This window comes from Aplidium turbinatum, chromosome 13 (genome assembly GCF_918807975.1).
Source record: "Aplidium turbinatum chromosome 13, kaAplTurb1.1, whole genome shotgun sequence".
In the NCBI taxonomy this organism is placed as follows: Eukaryota; Metazoa; Chordata; class Ascidiacea; order Aplousobranchia; family Polyclinidae; genus Aplidium; species Aplidium turbinatum.
In genome coordinates, this window is record NC_137484.1 from 16025456 (window position 1) to 16044179 (window position 18724).

Genomic DNA, 18724 nt, shown 5'->3' on the forward strand with positions numbered 1-18724 from the left:
TGAAACAACTCTAGTGAAAAATCAGTTTTTTGATTTCTTCTGCAGGAAAGAGCAGTCCGCATTCTACTTTCAGTCGGTACAAATCACATTTGTACTTGTTTCGGTCAGCCCCGTAGCTACGAGACTGTGCTAAGGGGGAAATTTCCTTCCAAAAAACGAATAATATTTTCAACTCCATTTCGATTTTAGAATCCATCGACATTTAAAAAATATTTTCCCCTTGCATAAAACTGTCTGCCTGGCTACGTCACTAGTTTCAAATATATACACCTATTTTATTAGGAATTCGTGCCTCACAACCTGATGATGTAACACATCGTCTGCACTCACAGATTATGTTTCCATTTTATAAGCCCATGATGAAAAACAAAATTTAACCTACTTTATGGTATACCAAAATGCGAACACACCGGCTTCATGCCACAACGTTGTCTGCTTCTTTCAAGGAACTGCTTTCCCGTTCCGTAGTTCGCCTACGCTTTCATACTCCTGCTCGGTTTAATATGTAGTCTTGGAAGACATTTAGTGTAATTTGAAATGTAAAAAAACAAGCAACAACAAATTGTGAGATGGATTGGGCTCATGCCGTTTACATTGTGACAATTGTAGAGAATCCATAGCTGCAGACTATGCAACTGCAGGGGAGGTTGGTTTATGATCCCATCAAACACACAATATTTCAATGTATAATTCACTCAACAAATGGGCCTAAAAAGGAAACAAACACAAGCTTGGACCGAATGAGATTTCCATTTAAAGTTTGATTTTCACCGACTTCGGTCTTGAGCCACAGTTAGTTTTATGACACGACGCTCCCTTCTGTCAGTTGTATGCTGGAGTTGCTCGTTTTGTTTCTTGTGATAAGGTTACGACTATGCGTGGATGACCCTACCCTGCTTCCGACCTTTGAACTCAGGTTAGTTGTGCTCTGATTGGCCGAATGGTTGGCGAATGACTTGAGTATACTAACCGGCTTTGCCTGCCATGAAAAAGGTACCGTGTGTTAAGTCAGTTGTGCTTAATTTTCAGTTACTTAACCAAAATGTCTAATATAAGTTATGACCAGCATACCGCTGCTGATAAGTATATAAGTTTATAAGAGCAACTCTAACAATTTCATGTTCTGGAAAATACCTAGAGACGTTGAAAGTTGAATAATAACAGGTTACAATATTAGAAAACTCAATATGTGAGATAACTAAATCTGCTTCTCACCCTTCTGAAAGATTCACGAGCAGCGTGCTGCTTCAGCTTCTGCGCATGCTCAGTACGTATCTGAGCTTCAAAGTCGAGGAGTTCTTTCGGGAACAATGTTTTTTCATCGAAGGCCGCTTTCAAAGCTGCAGTGAAGACAAAAATGTTTCATCATAATAATGATTACGGTGACAAAACATTTCTACGTTGAAACTATGTAAACATTGTATATGACTAGGCCTACACCTTTCCACAGTAACAACAATTAATCAAGTTCTTTCTTACTTTGCCTGGCTTCTCTGATAGTTGGTTGTTCTGTCGCGGCCTTTTCGTTCCCAACCTTTTTCTTTGATTTATCTTTCGCAGACTTTTCCCCAAAGTATTTGTGCGGATGGAGCATGAAGTCTGGTTTCCTCATCGCTGGCATCGACTCTAGTTCAGTGTAGCCGAGTATACCGTAAGGACCAACCGCCGATTCCTCAATGTAATCCTTATAGCCGGGAACTGTGCCTGTGATGGTTGACAAAATATTCTTACTTTTGCAACAACTCTGTAGAATTAAAAGTTGGGAAAGATGGGACGTGAGGCAAAGCGGAACATTTAGACTTTTTAAGCAATGCTGCGCTACGTAGGCCTATAAGCGATAAAATGTGCATGAGGCCTGCACTGCATAGAAATAGAAGTATTCAAAAAGTAAACTACCCAAAGTAGAAAATGGTCACATGACAAGGATTGAACTGAAAAAAGGATAAAAACAAAGCCCAACGGTGGTGAGAAGATGAAATTGAAGAAAAAAAAAGGCTATAGCATTCGGGTAACGAAGCCAGAGAGCGTGTAGTGTAGAAGTTATCTACCAGCAGTAACAAGACAGGCTGACGTAGCCTATTGTGATAACCATGAGGAAAGAAACTTTGATATTTTTATACGCAGCGTCTTGACGTTGAAACAAGGAAAACTTTTGTAAGCTTATTACCAGGTTGCTTCCTTTCGCGCTTTCGCATTCTTCCTTCTTGATACGCTTTACCCAGTACCGTGTTGTTCCAAGTAACCGCTTTGTATTCAGGATCGAAGCCATGGGAAGTTGCCGGCGGGGGAAGAGCTGTGCTCGCACGCGATTCAAGCTCGATTTCTTTGATGTCAAATTCCTAATAAAAGATGCAAAAAATGTCAAATATAGTTTGGATGAGTACAGGTGAATAGTAGCGTTGACAGGGGGTTCTAGGGGATACTATTGGAACGGGATGATTTTATAGGTCCCTAACCTTGCCAACGGGCCAGAGAACTTTACAAAACCACTTCGCATTTGTTGGATGTTGCTAGGTGCGTTTTTTCTTAGAGGGTGTGCTCGAAGGTTCCATTGGTACCGGGCCCAAATTATATATGTTTCATTGGTACCGGGCCCAATATTAATCACTGATGAAGCCACCTTTACGGCGGAGAAAACTTTAAAAATTAATCTTACTTAGTTGCCACATCTGATTATTTTATTTAGCCTACTGATAAGTTTACAATAATAAACTTTGAGAAAAAAACCTTAAATAAAGATTCGTCTTGTTGAAGTTCATCGGTATTTTCATCGTCCGTATTGTCCAACTTGTCAAAGTGATTGATGGAATCTAACGTCCAATGTTGCTCTTGGCCGAACTCACCAATCCTGTTGCCGCGCATATCCCACAATGCAACACTGCAATCTGACGACGCACTGATGATCAGCAAGTGACTGCTCCGTTCACAAATGGTTATGCTAAAATTTAAAAATATTATTCAAGTGCGGTATCAAAAACCGCGTTTAACAACATCAAGAGGCATTTCTTACCAGGTTTTCACAGTAAACTATACAGAATTTAACACAGGATAACTACTTTTTTAGCCTATTTAGAAACAAACATAATCATTACAAATTTGAAACGCATCAAGACAATTACCAGTTGATGCAGTCAGAATGGGCTTGCCAACTTGCACTGTTCTCAGGAGGAGACAAGATTGTGTCCGATGGAGCTAATAGAAGATATTTTTCAATCAACCAGACCTTCATGGCCCCGTCACTATCGCCTGGGAGAATTTCAAGAAGATTTAATCGAAGATTTACCTTTATTATTATATGACAAGACTTTCGATTTTTTTTTGGAATTATTTTAGTACATTGAGTTAATAAGATTTAGGACAAAAGCGTTTACAAAATGAACAACTGATACTCAATTATCGCAACAACTGCTTTTTTAATGATGCGTCTTGCTGAAAGACATAAAGCGATCTTACAGGAAAATGTTTCCGCTTGCAAAACTTAACACCTAACGAAGGACGCTGAACTGACAAACTATTTCATTTGAACAAGGATTTGTGTTACACATTTTCAAAGAAATATCTTCATCATCAAAATGACTCACCAGTGACCAAGTATCGGTTTTCTTCATCTGTGGTGGCGATCACGTTCCCAGCGTGAGGATGAGCCACAAATTCCGACAACAAAGTATTTTTTCCTGTGCTCCAAAACCTTACCCATCCGCCTCCTCCACAAGACACTAAGTCTGCTCCCGTTAAGGGTCCGGCTGGATTCCCACCGTGTTGGGACGCAAGGGAGATGCGATGGTTTAAGAAAATTAACCGTGAGATCACAAAACTGAATTCCAGTTCGCTAGCTGAAATATAAAGCGATGGTGGTGATTTTCTAGTGTAGAAGTCAACGTACAGCAAGTAGCCTACTGCCTGGACTCTGCCCAGAGACGTAACATCAGGTTAGGGTCAGAAAGAAACACGAAACTAAAATCAGCTCACTGGACACACATCGTGATTTTGATGCAAAGTATAAAATGAAACGGGGGAAACAAGTGGGCCCCCGTTTTTTTGCCTTTTTATTAGTTATACCCCTATTTCTAGTTATTTCCCAGCGTCCATGGGCCTTGTTTCTTCACGATGCATGGGAGCCTCCAAACGTAAATGCTGTACAGTACAGTGTATCGAACACATTTTCCTTGGCATATTTTTTTTCACAATTTATTATCAGTTTACCTTGACTATCTGATGTAAGGGGTCGCCCAAGGGATGATACGTCATCGTCACGCATGGATGACGCCGTGGTAACCGGTCTTCTGGACAATCTCTGACGACTCCGCTGTTGCAGTTTCTTGCTGACGCATTCTGAATTGGTGTTCCAGATGAGGATTTCTCCATCGTAACTCCCTAAAGCAAGAACAGCAACTGAGTTATAATTCCTGTTTGTTTAAAACCTGGTGACATTTTGCATCCTTCTCGGAACTGAGTGTGGAGGGGTCTCAGAAAATGATATTAATTTCCATGTAAGAAAAGTAGCCTATTGCTTTTTTCATATATTACGGAATCCTTAATTTTTTCATATGGTTTTCATAACTATTTGTCAACAACAAAATTATTTTGTGCCACAGCTTTGAAGTCAAAGTATACCAAGCCACGTATATGCTTGTGATTTTTAATACTGTATGTCACCTAGGAAGGAAGATATGAAAGGAAAATAACAAGTTCTTATAAACTATGTCATTTAAAGTTACATCATGTATGATAACTCAACAGTCCTGCAGCACCTGTGTGCAAAATTTTCCATAAAAGATTGCCATATTAACATCGCTTCAACATCAGCAATCATTGGAATGATAAATAAAATAACAAGTTTTGTTAGTTGGGTTATAATGTCACCTGTGGCAAGCATTGACGGGCTGGAATAAGCTGCACTTAAAATATCGTCTTGGTGTTCCTTTCCCCCCTTCCAATCAGCAGGCTGCACGTGGTATTGCGTCAGTGCACCTTGTCTGAAGACAGTGATGAACTTGTCCCAGCCAATGACAACAATCGAGCGCTTCAACATGACAATCTGGTGTCGAAAAGTTATAAATTTAAACTGTGAAGGTTCATTGTATCCAAGATTACGCCCGGTAGTTAAAGATTTAGATTAAATGGACGGGAATTAGGCAAGGAAGCCAATCTTCGTGCTAACTTTCAGGTACGCTTTTGAGTGTGTTGTCAAAGCCACAGCCACGTGGTCTTGAGCGGTGTCGAACCAGCGTTCTTTCGAACGTCGAGCCAGATTTCTCACCACCCGGCTAGCTGTGAGGTATTGAAGACACTAGAAGTCATAACGAAAGAGACAAATAATGATTTATGTGTTTAAATAAGTTTTAATGCTTTTCATAGTTAAGAAATCAACAGCAAATGTAAGGCACCTGAGATATATCGGCAGGTTTATCACGTCCAGCCGCAAGGGTGTGATGGCAGTGGCCGTTGAAATCCCATACTTTGACCGTCCCATCAGTGCTGCCTGAAATCGAAACAAGTTCAACAAATACAAACGCAGCAGTATGAATAAAAAAACTTTAACATTAAAAATACCAACCAAAAAGAGAAATTATTGTTTTTTTTGCTGGGATATTTTGCTGATATTTTTGCTGTGATAGTGTATTATTCTTTAGTATTTCGTTTAAAAATATTTTTCTTATAGGCTTGAAAGGGACTGTATGGCTAGCCGAAAACGTTAGCTTATTGTTTTTTGTTTTCATAATGTAAAATGTAGTGTTGTTGCTGAGTTATGTCTGTTGATGGTTTCAAAAAGTTACCACTCTACTCAAATTGTATTAAAAAGATAAATGGTGGTTGGTAGAGTCGCTGGAAACAACTGGTCGACCGTGATGTTTGGAAACGAAGACCAGGCTTATTTGAAGCAAAACAGAGAGGGGTAGAGGAAGAGTTGGTATAAATAAAGTGATTAAACGCACAATGCCAACTTTTTTGAAACTCCAGGGTTAAATGCAACCTATCAAACAAAAACAGACACCAGGCAAGGCACTTTAAAGTGAAACTGTACCTGTAAATAGCCTTGTTCTGCTGTGGTCTAACTCAAGTGCAGTAATTTCTGCTGCTTTGTGGCAATCGGTGAATTGTTTAACTTTTTGTCCGTTGTCAATCATCCAAACAGTTACCGTGCTACCCTGGCATGCGCTTATCACCTGAAAGCGAAAATTACAAATAAGTTTTGGATAGAGAAAGAGAGAGAGAACGAAAGGGGGAGGAGAAAGAGAGAAACAGTATAAAAATACATATTGGAAATTCAGTGCCTCACCTAACTGCCCAGGTAAAAAAAAGGAACATGATTCGAGCAGTGAATTACCTGGTTGTAGAGCGAGTTGTAAATGGCGCAGGTAACAGGCCGCTCGTGACTCAGAACTCTGTCGCGGACTTCTATCTTCATCTCCAGCATCGTCATCTGGTAGTTAAATGTCACAAACAATCTGCAAAAGCGTAAGGAATTCAATATACAAAATGATACATTTTGCTTTGCTGTTGCATTTATTTCGATTGTAAATACCCAAACGTCCAGTTGGCGCAAAATAATGTGAATGAAAACGACTGCGCAGTATTCGCTGTATTGCAAAATGATGAATGAACAGTACAGACATTGTGGAAGATACAAACCTATTCCGGACGTCGTCGAAATATAGTTTTGTTTGTACTTCTGGTCCTTTAGGGAACATTCCAGCAAGTCGTTGCAAGCACACCTGCTGTTGGATGTCCCATATTCTCAGTACCTGCGATTGTGACAGTTTTAAGAACATGTTTAAGTGTACAAACGCCGACAAACAATTTCAAGAAAGAAGGAAATACGATTTTCCACGAATTAAGCTAAGGGTAGTTGCAATCTAAGCTAAGGCTAATCTAAGCTAAGCTAAGGGTAGTTGCAATCGCATTTGTTTAATTGTATTATCTCAGTTTATATAGACGATATCAACCTTTTGTTGAAACGTTGGAGCAACGTTGAATTATGCGTTTTCTTTGATGATTCCTTTTAATAACACTTAATAACGTGCTTAAACCTGTACGGGAGGTGAAAATAGGCTTCTTTGTCGGGCATAAGCCTGGATACGTCAATCAAAATTAGTAGGCTACAGCCGGCTGCATAGCCGAGTGGTGAGAGCTCTGGAACGGCAATCGAAAGGGCGCCGGTTCGACACCGCTCAAGAGCATGCGGCTGTGTCTCTGGCAGGACACTTAAAGGCATGCCTGAAGGTGGACACGAAGATTGGCTTCCTTGCCTTCCCGTCCACTTAATCTAAATCTTTAACCACTGGGTGCAAGCTTGGATACGACAAAACAAAAAAGTAAGCTACAGCACACATGGTTCTTTTTGACCATAAGACCTTTGATATCTATCGGAGATTTTGCTATTAAACACCGATAAATAAATCACCCCCTTTGTCGTTACACGTCCCATAAAAAAATTCAAGATTTGAAGCAGAAAATTACAGATATAATTCTCACCTTGTCTTTAGAGAAACTCATGAGTTGTGACTTATTGACGTTGACAATGACTTGCACAACAGCCGCCATGTGACCGGTCAGGATACCAACTGGTTTGGATATGACATAAGGATTCCAGAGGCAGACTTGATGGTTCACACTGCCAGTAGCTGGAATCGATAGTGTATTCCAAGATGAGATTAATGTTAATAATACATTGTTTATTAAATGCGTGTTTTCTCTTTTTTATCAGTTGTGAAAGCACGTGAAAAATTCTATGGCGTGTTATAAATTACAAAGTCTTCTGGAAAGCCAAAAAAGCGATGCTTCTGTTTTAATATTAAAGGTAAAATCGGGTTTTCGGTTTATTCTCGTGCCACTTACAGAAATGCACCCTAGGTTACAAATCAGAAAATTGTTCATGTGCGCGTTAAACCGTAAATGAGTTTTTCTAAATTTGTCTGTTTTGTGGAGTGTTAAATGTCGTATAGGCTGCTGTAGCTGGTGCTTTCTCTTTTGCCCAGGGCAATAAAAATTAAACAAAAATCGCTTGAAACGTAATAGGCTACGTTGCAATCGCAACCAACTTCATCTGATTTACCTATCAGATTCATCTGTTGATGGTAGTCAAAAGAATGCACGCCATGCAAGTATTTGAACGAGGTCGTTCTCATTACAATGCTCGCTTTTTCAACAAAGCCAATGACCACAGAGTTGTGTGTACCAGTGGAACAACTGATGAAACACTCCAAATGTTCGGCGTACTTCACTGAGGAGAAATAAAGTTTAAGTTTGTTTTTATCAAGAAACATCTTTTGTGGAATAAACTGCTCGTGGCGATGCAATTTGAATAAAATCTTTGATAATCTTGACTTACCTTATCTTACTCCATGTATTGATTGTCAATAATTAACTGTTAGAATCATTGCATAGCCTATGTTAAGGTTGAAAAGTGCAGGTGGAGAAAAAGACTGGCTTCCTTGCTTTTCCGTCTAGTTAACCTAAATCTTCAACTAGGCCTACAGGGCACAAGCCTGAATACGACAAAAAGTTTTAAAAATAATAGAAATCTTGCCATTTTAATGCCACTTGCAGAGGAAGCCAACCATACCTGACGCAAGCAACACATCTCTACCAAGACCAAACTATGAAATATTCTGATAGGAAAAAGAGTTTTGCATCACACATAGGCTACGCCTACGCATTTCGATAACGCTTGATATTTTGGTTGCAGAAATAACTCAACAAAATTCGTACTCACCTTGCCTGACCCATCCTGTGTGGGCAGAATGGTAAACAACCCTGCAATTTGTATGCTTCGAGTTCTCTTTCAAAAGATCCTTCATCTTCACGTGTACGGTTGTGTTGTTATCTGCACCGTCAGATCCCTGTGTTGGTCTAAGAATAAGCGAACATAATCAGTGCTGTAACCCGACTAACGAGACCTGTTCTCAATGATTCAACTTCCTCAGACGTTAAATCAATGTAAAAAGAATGTAAGTGAAATGTATAGTTAGGGCAATATATGACAAAATATGACCTTACCCCAAAAAAATTGCAACAAAAGGTTTTTCAACTGATTTGATTAGTATTGGGTGTCAGTATTGACATATTCAAAATCTTAAGCGATCCAACTTCCGGAAAGTGGTTATTTTCAAGATGGCCGCCAAACCAATAAAATAACAGTAAATTGACCATAACTCGGTCATCATATGACCAAAACATGGAGTTTTGGTGTCTATATCTAGGTTTTTATACCCTGTGAAGTCAATGAGACCATTCTCAGAATTTTTGAATTATCTGATAGCGTATAAATTGAATATGGCAATCCAAGATGGCCGCCAAACCAATAAAATAACAGTAAATTGACCATAACTCGGTCATCATATGACCAAAATATGTAGTTTTGGTGTCTATATCTAGGTTTTTATACCCTGTGAAGTCAATGAGACAATTCTCAGAATTGTTGAATTATCTGATAGCCTGTAAATTCAATATGGCAATCCAAGATGGCTGCCAAACCAATAAAATAACAGTAAATTGACCATTACTCGGTCATCATATGACCAAAACATGTAGTTTTGGTGTCTATATCTAGGTTTTTATACCCTGTGAAGTCAATGAGACCATTCTCAGAATTTTTGAATTATCTGATAGCCTATAAATTGAATATGGCAATCCAAGATGGCCGCCAAACCAATAAAATAACAGTAAATTGACCATAACTCGGTCATCATATGACCAAAACATGTAGTTTTGGTGTCTATATCTAGGTTTTTATACCCTGTGAAGTCAATGAGACAATTCTCAAAATTGTTGAATTATCTGATAGCCTGTAAATTTAATATGGCAATCCAAGATGGCTGCTAAATCAATAAAATAACAGTAAATTGACCATTACTCGGTCATCATATGACTAAAACATGTAGTTTTGGTGTCTATATCTAGGTTTTTATACCCTGTGAAGTCAATGAGACAATTCTCAGAATTGTTGAATTATCTGATAGCCTGTAAATTCAATATGGCAATCCAAGATGGCTGCCAAGCCAATAAAATAACAGTAAATTTACCATAACTCGGTCATCCTATGACCAAAACATGCAGTTTTGGTGTCTATATCTAGGTTTTTATACCCTGTGAAGTCAATGAGACCATTCTCAGAATTTTTAAATTATCTGATAGCCTATAAATTCAATATGGCAATCCAAGATGGCTGCCAAAACAATTAATAATGAACAATAACAATGTATTGGTAATGGTTATTAAAAAACCCGGTGAATTTCTATATATATTTGAGTAAACTAAGTAAGCATAAAGAGTTCATACGATGTGGTTATGTACAGTAGACTCTTGACATAATCAGCACAAAGAAAGCATATGGATCAAGTATTACTAAAGCTCATCGCTGTCACTCTTGATGTCATCGTCTGTAATTATGTGATTGCTGTATGGGTTGACACATGAACCAGTTTGGTATGGTCAGTGTTGGGCGCGATAACTCATTTTTCAGTTAAGCGATAACGATAATCGATAAACGAAAAATGCCTAAAGCGATAACGATAAACGATAAATCAAAAAAAAGTTAAGCGATAACGATAAACGATAAATTATCGCCGATAATGTCCGATAACGATAATTTTTTTTTCTCGATTAGCGCTGCCCCATCCCATGCAGCACGAACTGTTTTCATCAACATGACGAAAAATCAAACATAATATACTGTAAAGGGACAAAACTTTTTGTAAGTTATGCATGAATAGAATCGCAACAGCGGCAGTAGGTATCAATCTTCAACCTCTTGATCCAGAATCAAACCACTGAGGTAACCGCCGTGCTTATAATTATACCTTCAGATACCAGTTGGATGCTTTTATCAATTGGGTTACACTGCCGCTTACGTGCAGTAGGCAAAATAATTAAATCAAATGAAACTACCATAAAAAATTTCAAACTTTGTATTTTGCTTTCTGCTTAAAGGGCTGTTTACAGCAAAGTCAGCAATAATTGAAAAAATTCCAAAAAACGCAAAATGCTTGAAAATTTATCAGTAATCTTAAGCGTTATTGGTAGTAAAAATGTGCATACTGTGAAATCCATCAAGCTTGTCAAATTAGTCGTGTTTGTTCAAGAACAATAACATAATTATCGCAATTTACTGATAATTTCAGATAAATTTTTCTGTTTTCTTTGTGAACACCATCAAGCAATGGCAGAACGCTGAGTTGTTGAAATAAGAATTACAATATAGGCACTGTATTATTAGTGGGAATAAAAAATTTGATTGAGCGTTGGCTATGTCGCATAGGTAAATCATCGTCGTATTCAGGCTTACGCCCGGTGGTTGAAGATTTAGATTTAGTGGACGGGAAGGCAAGGAAGCCAATCTTCATGTCCACCTTCAGGCATGCCTTTAAGTGTCCTGCCCTTTCGATTGCCGTTCCAGCGCTCTCACCACTCGGCTATGTAGCATAAGTAAATGAGAAAGGTTATATTGTATTTAGCATAATTTTACCACGCAACTCGATACGCAACTGTATGCTCATGAGCGGTGTCGAACCGGCGCCCTTTCGATTGCCGTTCCAGCGCTCTCACCACTCGGCTATGTAGCATAAGTAAATGAGAAAGGTTATATTGTATTTAGCATAATTTTACCACGCAACTCGATACGCAACTGTATGCTCATGAGCGGTGTCGAACCGGCGCCCTTTCGATTGCCGTTCCAGCGATGTCACCACTCGTCTATGCAGCATAGGTAAATGAGAATGGTTATACTGTATTTAGCATAATTTTACCACGCAACTCGATGCGCCTATTGTCATGCAAAAACTACTACAAGATGCAAAAAGTGTGATGTCGGTCTGCATGTCAAATGCTTCAAGCAATATCATATTCTGCAATGACTTGTTTCAGTGATGGTGGCGCGAAAGACCATGTTTCCGATGTAAAAGCGGCCTCGTATTGCGACACTTTCATAAACCACTTGCCAATTTCTTTTGCTTCGCTTCAAAGGAATCTGTACTGCCTGTGCGCTTACATTTTAATTGTAAAATTCCCTCGCGATTGCCGATTGCAGCAAAACAACAAGAGACTTGTTGCATACATTTCATTGCATTGCAATTTGCAACTCCAAAAATTATTGTGTTGTCAGGGCTGTCGCTGCAGGGGGCGTGCCCCTCCCATGACAACGACCTGTGCACACACACTTCAGGCACTGAAGAGGAACTGGTTTTAATCTTAGTTTCATTAACTAGGTGGCTAGTAAAAATATTACTTTTCATTGTCTTTCCACTTGTGTGTTGATCCGAAATAAAATTTATCGGCGATTAATTATCGGCAATAATCAAATATTGCCTTTGGCGATAACGATAAACGATAACTGAAAAAATAATTAAGCGATAACGATAAACGATAAAAATTTATCGCCGATAATTATCGCCGATAAATTATCGCCGATAATGCCCATCACTGGGCATGGTCCACATCCAGCATGGCATGGTAGCCCATATCTCCGGCAACTACAGTGAAGTGGACACGATATCAAAGATCCTTGACGTTTAATCACAACCGGTGAATGCATGAATGAAGAGGAGCTGTGAGCAATGAGCATAGGCTATATCTGGCCCGGTGATTGCCTTCAGTTTGTTGATGTCGTGTATCTTGGTTGAGTAAGCTTTGTCGGAGCGAAAGTAAAGGTCTTTAATGTGTGGGTCAGTGTTAGCATAGCATAGTAACAATATTAAAAGAGCCGTGTCTTCACCAATTAAAGTCGTGCCATGTCGATGAGGGCTGTCCATCTGCCGTCTTGGCGATGTCAACATCTGCATCACCTGGTGCGCTGATCACATTGCAGCTTTTATTCCTCAGTTGAGCAGAAATTAGAGAAATTAATCCTTCCTTGTTGGAAGCTCGAGACAAAAACTGCTCCTTCTTTCCAATGAACTTGGTGTCTGCAGTAAAGTGAACAACACGGTGGACGTTCATGCCGCGTCTTTGATGGGTATTGTCTTTGATAGACGGACCACCATATGCATCAAAGACCACCGTTGCTAAGCGATAATGACGAATGGTATAATCTGCATACGACTGTACAATAGACCCACAGCTGTCTCCAGCTTCCCATAGCACTCGATGCAACAAGAACCTCCCATCAAGAACGTAGTGATCGGTTTTCGGGGCAGATTTTTTCACTACTTCATAATCGCCTGACGTCACACTGCTGGCATGTTCTGTGATGGCGGGAGCTATTTGAGACTTATCGGCTTCTCGGAAAAAATGTCTAGCTTCAAACAAGGCGGGTTGGCATGTACTGAGCTCGTGCTTTATCACTTCCTGCATGGGAGAGATCACCTGTTTGATTAAGGATCTTGGAAACAAAGCTATGATCGTTATGTTTGGCAACGATGGCAGTAGTAACCTGGAAACACAGCGCTGCAATACATTGGTCAAGAAAATTACAACATTCAAGTCCTTTGTTCACCCTGAACATTTTCCACCTACACCATCCTCTACCAAATTCCACTGCCTCAGAGTTTACTACCAGATTATGGTCTGGATGGGTAAGCTACTGACGATCGTGTGGATGCTCTAGACTGGGGATGGAAAGTAGACAATAATCAGATGGTTCCAATCATGACGGACATGAAAGCTGCCCCGGACAACCTACTGAAAATGATACACTGCAATTGCGAATCGTGTCCACCTCACTGCAGTTGCCGGAGGTATGGGCTACCATGTCATGCTGAATGTGGACCATGCCAAACTGGTTCATGTGTCAACCCATACAGCAATCACATAATTACAGACGATGACAAGGAGAGTGACAGCAATAAGATTTAGTAATACTTGACTCATGTGCTTTATTTACGCTGATTATGTCAAGAGTCTACTGATGTACATGACCACATCGTATGAACTCTTTACGCTTGCTTAGTTTACCCAAATATGTATAGAAATTCACCTGGTTTTTAATAACCAATACATTGTTATTGTTCATTTTTAATTGTTTTGCCAGCCATCTTGGATTGCCATATTGAATTTATAGGCTATCAGATAATTCAACAATTCTGAGAATGGTCTCATTGACTTCACAGGGTATAAAAACTTAGATATAGACACCAAAACTACATGTTTTGGTCATATGATGACCGAGTTATGGTCAATTTACTGTTATTTTATTGGTTTGGCAGCCATCTTGGATTGCTATATATTGAATTTATAGACTCTCAGATAATTCAACAATTCTGAGAATGGTCTGATTGACTTCACAGGGTACAAACACCTAGGTATAGACACCAAAACTACATGTTTTGGTCATATTATGACCGAGTTATGGTCAATTTACTGTTATTTTGTTGATTTGGCGGCCATCTTGGATTGCCATATTCAATTTATAGGCTATCAGATAATTCAACAACTCTGAAAATGGTCTCATTGACTTCACAGGGTACAAACACCTAGATATAGACACCAAAACTCCATGTTTTGGTCATATGATGACCGAGTTATGGTCAATTTACTGTTATTTTAATGGTTTGGCGGCCATCTTGAAAATAACCACTTTCCGGAAGTTGGATCGCTTAAGATTTTGAATATGTCAATACTGATACCCAAAACTAACCAAATCAGTTGAAAAACCTTTTGTTGCAATTTTTTTAGGGTCAAACCATATATTGCCCTAACTAGTAAGGAAAAAGAAGTAAAAATTTGACCTGGGAATTTACTGCCACCAATCACGCGTCAGATAGCAAAAAACGAAGATTTGTGTCCTACCTGTCAAAAAGTGCTATTTGCGCCGAGCTGAAGCACAAGGCGTACACTTGCCCTCCAACATCTCCCATAACCAAAACAGATTCATTCAGATCATCGGGATTCGTCCAATAATCCATGCACAAAGGTGTGGACTTTAAGCCCTAAAAGTATAATCACATTGTGTAATAAGCATTTGTTAACTGAGATAGATTGCCCAGTGCAATAGTTTAGCATGTGCAGTATAATGTTAAATATTAAGTTTACACCATACATCGACAAATTATATGAAAAAATAACCTTTAAAATGCTGTTCTTTGACATAGTAACGATGTTTAAAAGCCCAAAACGTTCAACGTCAGAGTTTGAAAAGAATTTATAAAGAAATAAAGTGTACTGCACCTCTAGTTTATACTGGCAGTTGAAGTCAAGTTTGGAACTCAGGTCATAAAATGCTATTTCTTTGCTTGTAAAAGATACCGCTATTTTATTGACGTTTGGTAAAAGAACAAAATCGGTGACCCACAGATCTCTGTAATAATAATAAGCTTTACAATTCGAACAAGTAGCTGATATACAGACAGTTTATAGTCACAAATGTTTCAATGGTAGAAATCTACAGCTGTTCTATAGGCTGTTAAGATCTTGTTTTTTCTCTTAGTGCTTGCTTGCATGCAGGCTACAAACTGAATCAGCTGATTAATCGGGCATGTTATAGGCTATAAGCTACACAAGCGATCAGTTGCAAATTGGGCGTCCACTGCTGCGAGAATGAAGTGAAAGACAGCTGTCAAGGCGAGCACTCAAATTTGTGATGATATCTTATACGCTAAAATAACCATCATTGAATAATTAGCCATTACAGTAGTTTGACTGTTGAATGTTTGGATAATTGAAAGAAAATCGAAAGCTGAAAATCAATCAATTAGCATCTTTTTACCGTGGTTTCATAGAATCCACCGTCAGTTTAATAGATCTTTGTATTTTGATATGATGATCCCAAAATACAATGCACCCTTCTTTGCTGACGCTTAAATATCGGTTGGATGCTCGCAAAAGCTCTATCCTTTGCACAGTGTCTTTGTGGGGACTCGCTATGATTTTGATTTCTTTCCACTGAGGAACCTGAAAAATAACCAAACATTTTTCTCAGCATTCATGTTGTTTAGCATCTAGGCTACAGTACATTGGTAATATCCCTCAAAGAAGTATATGTATAATTTATCTGTCATATTTGCAATCATGCACGCCAACCGCATCCTAACGACTGATGCAGACTCATTGACCATCTTCGGAAACCAAGGGAAAACATCATCATCATCATACGTAGAATAGTAGCCTCCAGTGTGAGGTCTACCACACTATAACGTAAGATACACCTGGATTAAGATATCAAATTTCCGGGGGGTTCTGATTACGGATAGACTACCGTATGTTACTAACTCTACATCACCTAACAATTGAGAATAAAACCATCATTTTATCTTTCCGCTTCAGTAACAAGGAATCCTGTAGAAAGATTTGAACAGGGTTGACGACGGAATGTTACAGCAAGGGGATTTCCACAAAAATAAAAGTAAACATTGAAACACTCTTCCTTTGTTCATCAATTTACATATGTACTAACGTTTCGGCAATCCCAACCACTAGAAATCACCCCATGAGATTTTACTTTTTTGAAATAATGAAATGTACCTGAGTGGTTTTAACTTTTTCATCTTCTTCATAAAACTCAAGCAGCATAAATTGAATAAACATGTCCCAATCAACAAGACCTTCTTTTGTGATATCAATCTTGTCAAATAGTTGAGCATATCTAAATCAAAATGATTCCCATGTATGTCATTGTTATCGGGATCAAATTTTTACACATTGAAAAAATAAGGCCCTGCAATGTAGTTTATTCACAATAAAAAATCTTTAACATACCGTAGTCGTTAAAAGTAGAATATTAGATGTGGTCCTTCTTTATCATACACAAGCTGAATCTCATGGTTTGACCTACAACAGCATACTCTCCCAGCTTTTACCAAACCACAATACCTACAAACGGTACCATCAAACCCAGCATAAACATTCACTGAATAAAGAATGAGGAGTTGAGTGCAATAAGAAGCAATCAAAACCGTAAGAGTTAAAACATGTTGACATTTCTGCAAAGAGAAGATTTTTTCAATAGTATCAGACACCATGATGTCAAAAAACAGTAACTCACTCTTCTTTTGTGCCCTTCTTTATAATCTGAGATAGTCTTTCACTAAATTGATGTCGAGAAAGACGCACCTGGTGACTTAACGAGTCTTCATCCGGCTGTAATTGTAAAAAATATGCCTGGTTACACTGAAAAGCCTTATAAAAATTTTACACATTACTCCATCAAACCAATTTCAATTGGATTAAAAACTACAGGAAAACTTTTAATTGCAAGCAGGCAAGTTTAATCAACTTAAGTATTTTATTGCAACTTAAGCCTTCACCAACGCAAAGGTTATGAAAGCACTAATCACAATTAAATATAGTAGGCTATGTAATTAACTTTTTTTAAAGTTTTATTTAATGTTTAAAAATTCAATTACTGTATATGATGATACATTTACCTATGACATTTTAATGTCAAACTATTAAAGATGGTTCATGCCATGCATTATTTATATCGCTAGAACTTCAAGCAATTAGCATCACACCAGATAATAATTTTTGATGTTATGTTTCTTCTAGAAAGCATGTTTAATAATTTGCAGAAAAAACAAGCTACTTGTAAGCTTATAGGAAAATTTTGTCTTCAGAAGAGAAACAAAAAAACAAATTTTCTAAAATAAAGAAAGAGACAAAAGAACAATTAGCAGATTGGTAAAAGAAATGTAATGACATTAATAACCTTAAAAGAAATGTAATTAACCAAATGTGATATGTGCTACAAAACACATTTACACAACTTTGCACAGGTAAAGATGGTGATTATGACTAGGCCTATTCAAGATGGTGGTGGTGTCAGTGTTTCATTATACCGACATACCGTACTCAAACACCCATTTGTGCCAATGTCATAAGAAGCCAATATAAAAACGATTAACAAAAAAATTTGTAAGAACAACAGTTAGCTAACACGATATTAAAGATTATCATTACCGTTTATGATTTGTCCCTTTTATTTTATTTTTTCTAGACCTCTGCTATGTTTGACATGTATTGTTTTCACTGATATGGTCAGAAATATAAACAAACTTGAAACTATAAGCAGATACATCCAGTTCAAGCATAATGTTAGTAATATAGATATGTGTTGGCGCTTAATCCTTGCAATATGGGAAAAGGAGATATTAAATTGTTGAAAAGAACAAAACATACTTTGTGCCATCAATGCATCCATGCATTGCATAATTAAAATTTGTCAACCAGATTTCAAATCAATAATTATTCTGCTTTCATTATATATATGCATTACTAACGATTTAAAAACATATTTCATTATAACTGTTGTAGACTATTACAGTGTGGTACCTAGAACTTACTACAAAAGCTGACATGAGTTCTTCTAAATCTTTCAACACCAGCCTAGACTCCAATGGCTCTCCACTAATATTGCTGATTGATTTGCTTTGTTGGCTACGAGTGCTTGATGATCCAAGAGATCCTTGTTTTCCATTAGGTAGATCCGCCATGGTGGTGAACAATATATCAACTTCGTAAAGATATTTTTTGTCCAAAACAACCAATAGTGCTGCCGGTACTCACAAATCAGTTGCTACAAAACATCATATAGTTTAGAGCTCTTCAAACGCGATTTTGCAGTCTATTTTTTAACAACAGAAAGCAAATTAAAATGAGCTGGCTTTTTGTTAATCTTGGCAGTTTTGCATACTTGTAGCTTTAGTGTTGAGAATTGGCTCGTAACTATTGACACTGAAGCCTAGCTACCATTAGCCTACTGATAGAGTGAAGTTTCCTCTTGTTGACATGTTATTGTTATCTATAAATTATTCCATTTACTAAGTGTTGGAAAACTGCTGTTGAAGTGCATTAC

At 38.1% G+C, this 18724-nt stretch overlaps 1 protein-coding gene across 1 annotated transcript; it reads right to left on the reverse strand.

Annotated features, from left to right (window-relative positions):
- Positions 1-296: 296 nt before the first annotated feature.
- LOC145782495 (cilia- and flagella-associated protein 337-like) lies at positions 297-18435 on the reverse strand. Its single transcript, XM_082594295.1, has 22 exons — positions 18213-18435; positions 16916-17010; positions 16396-16516; positions 15641-15825; positions 15103-15232; positions 14725-14864; positions 8717-8853; positions 8057-8224; positions 7477-7625; positions 6634-6746; positions 6329-6449; positions 6026-6167; positions 5388-5482; positions 4864-5038; positions 4204-4374; positions 3582-3833; positions 3120-3246; positions 2728-2938; positions 2168-2339; positions 1480-1704; positions 1216-1340; positions 297-979 (listed from the first exon to the last, which is right to left on the reverse strand). The coding sequence occupies exons 1-22, from the start codon at positions 18360-18362 to the stop codon at positions 800-802; spliced, it is 3384 nt and encodes a 1127-aa protein (XP_082450421.1). The 5' UTR covers positions 18363-18435; the 3' UTR covers positions 297-799.
- Positions 18436-18724: the final 289 nt, after the last annotated feature.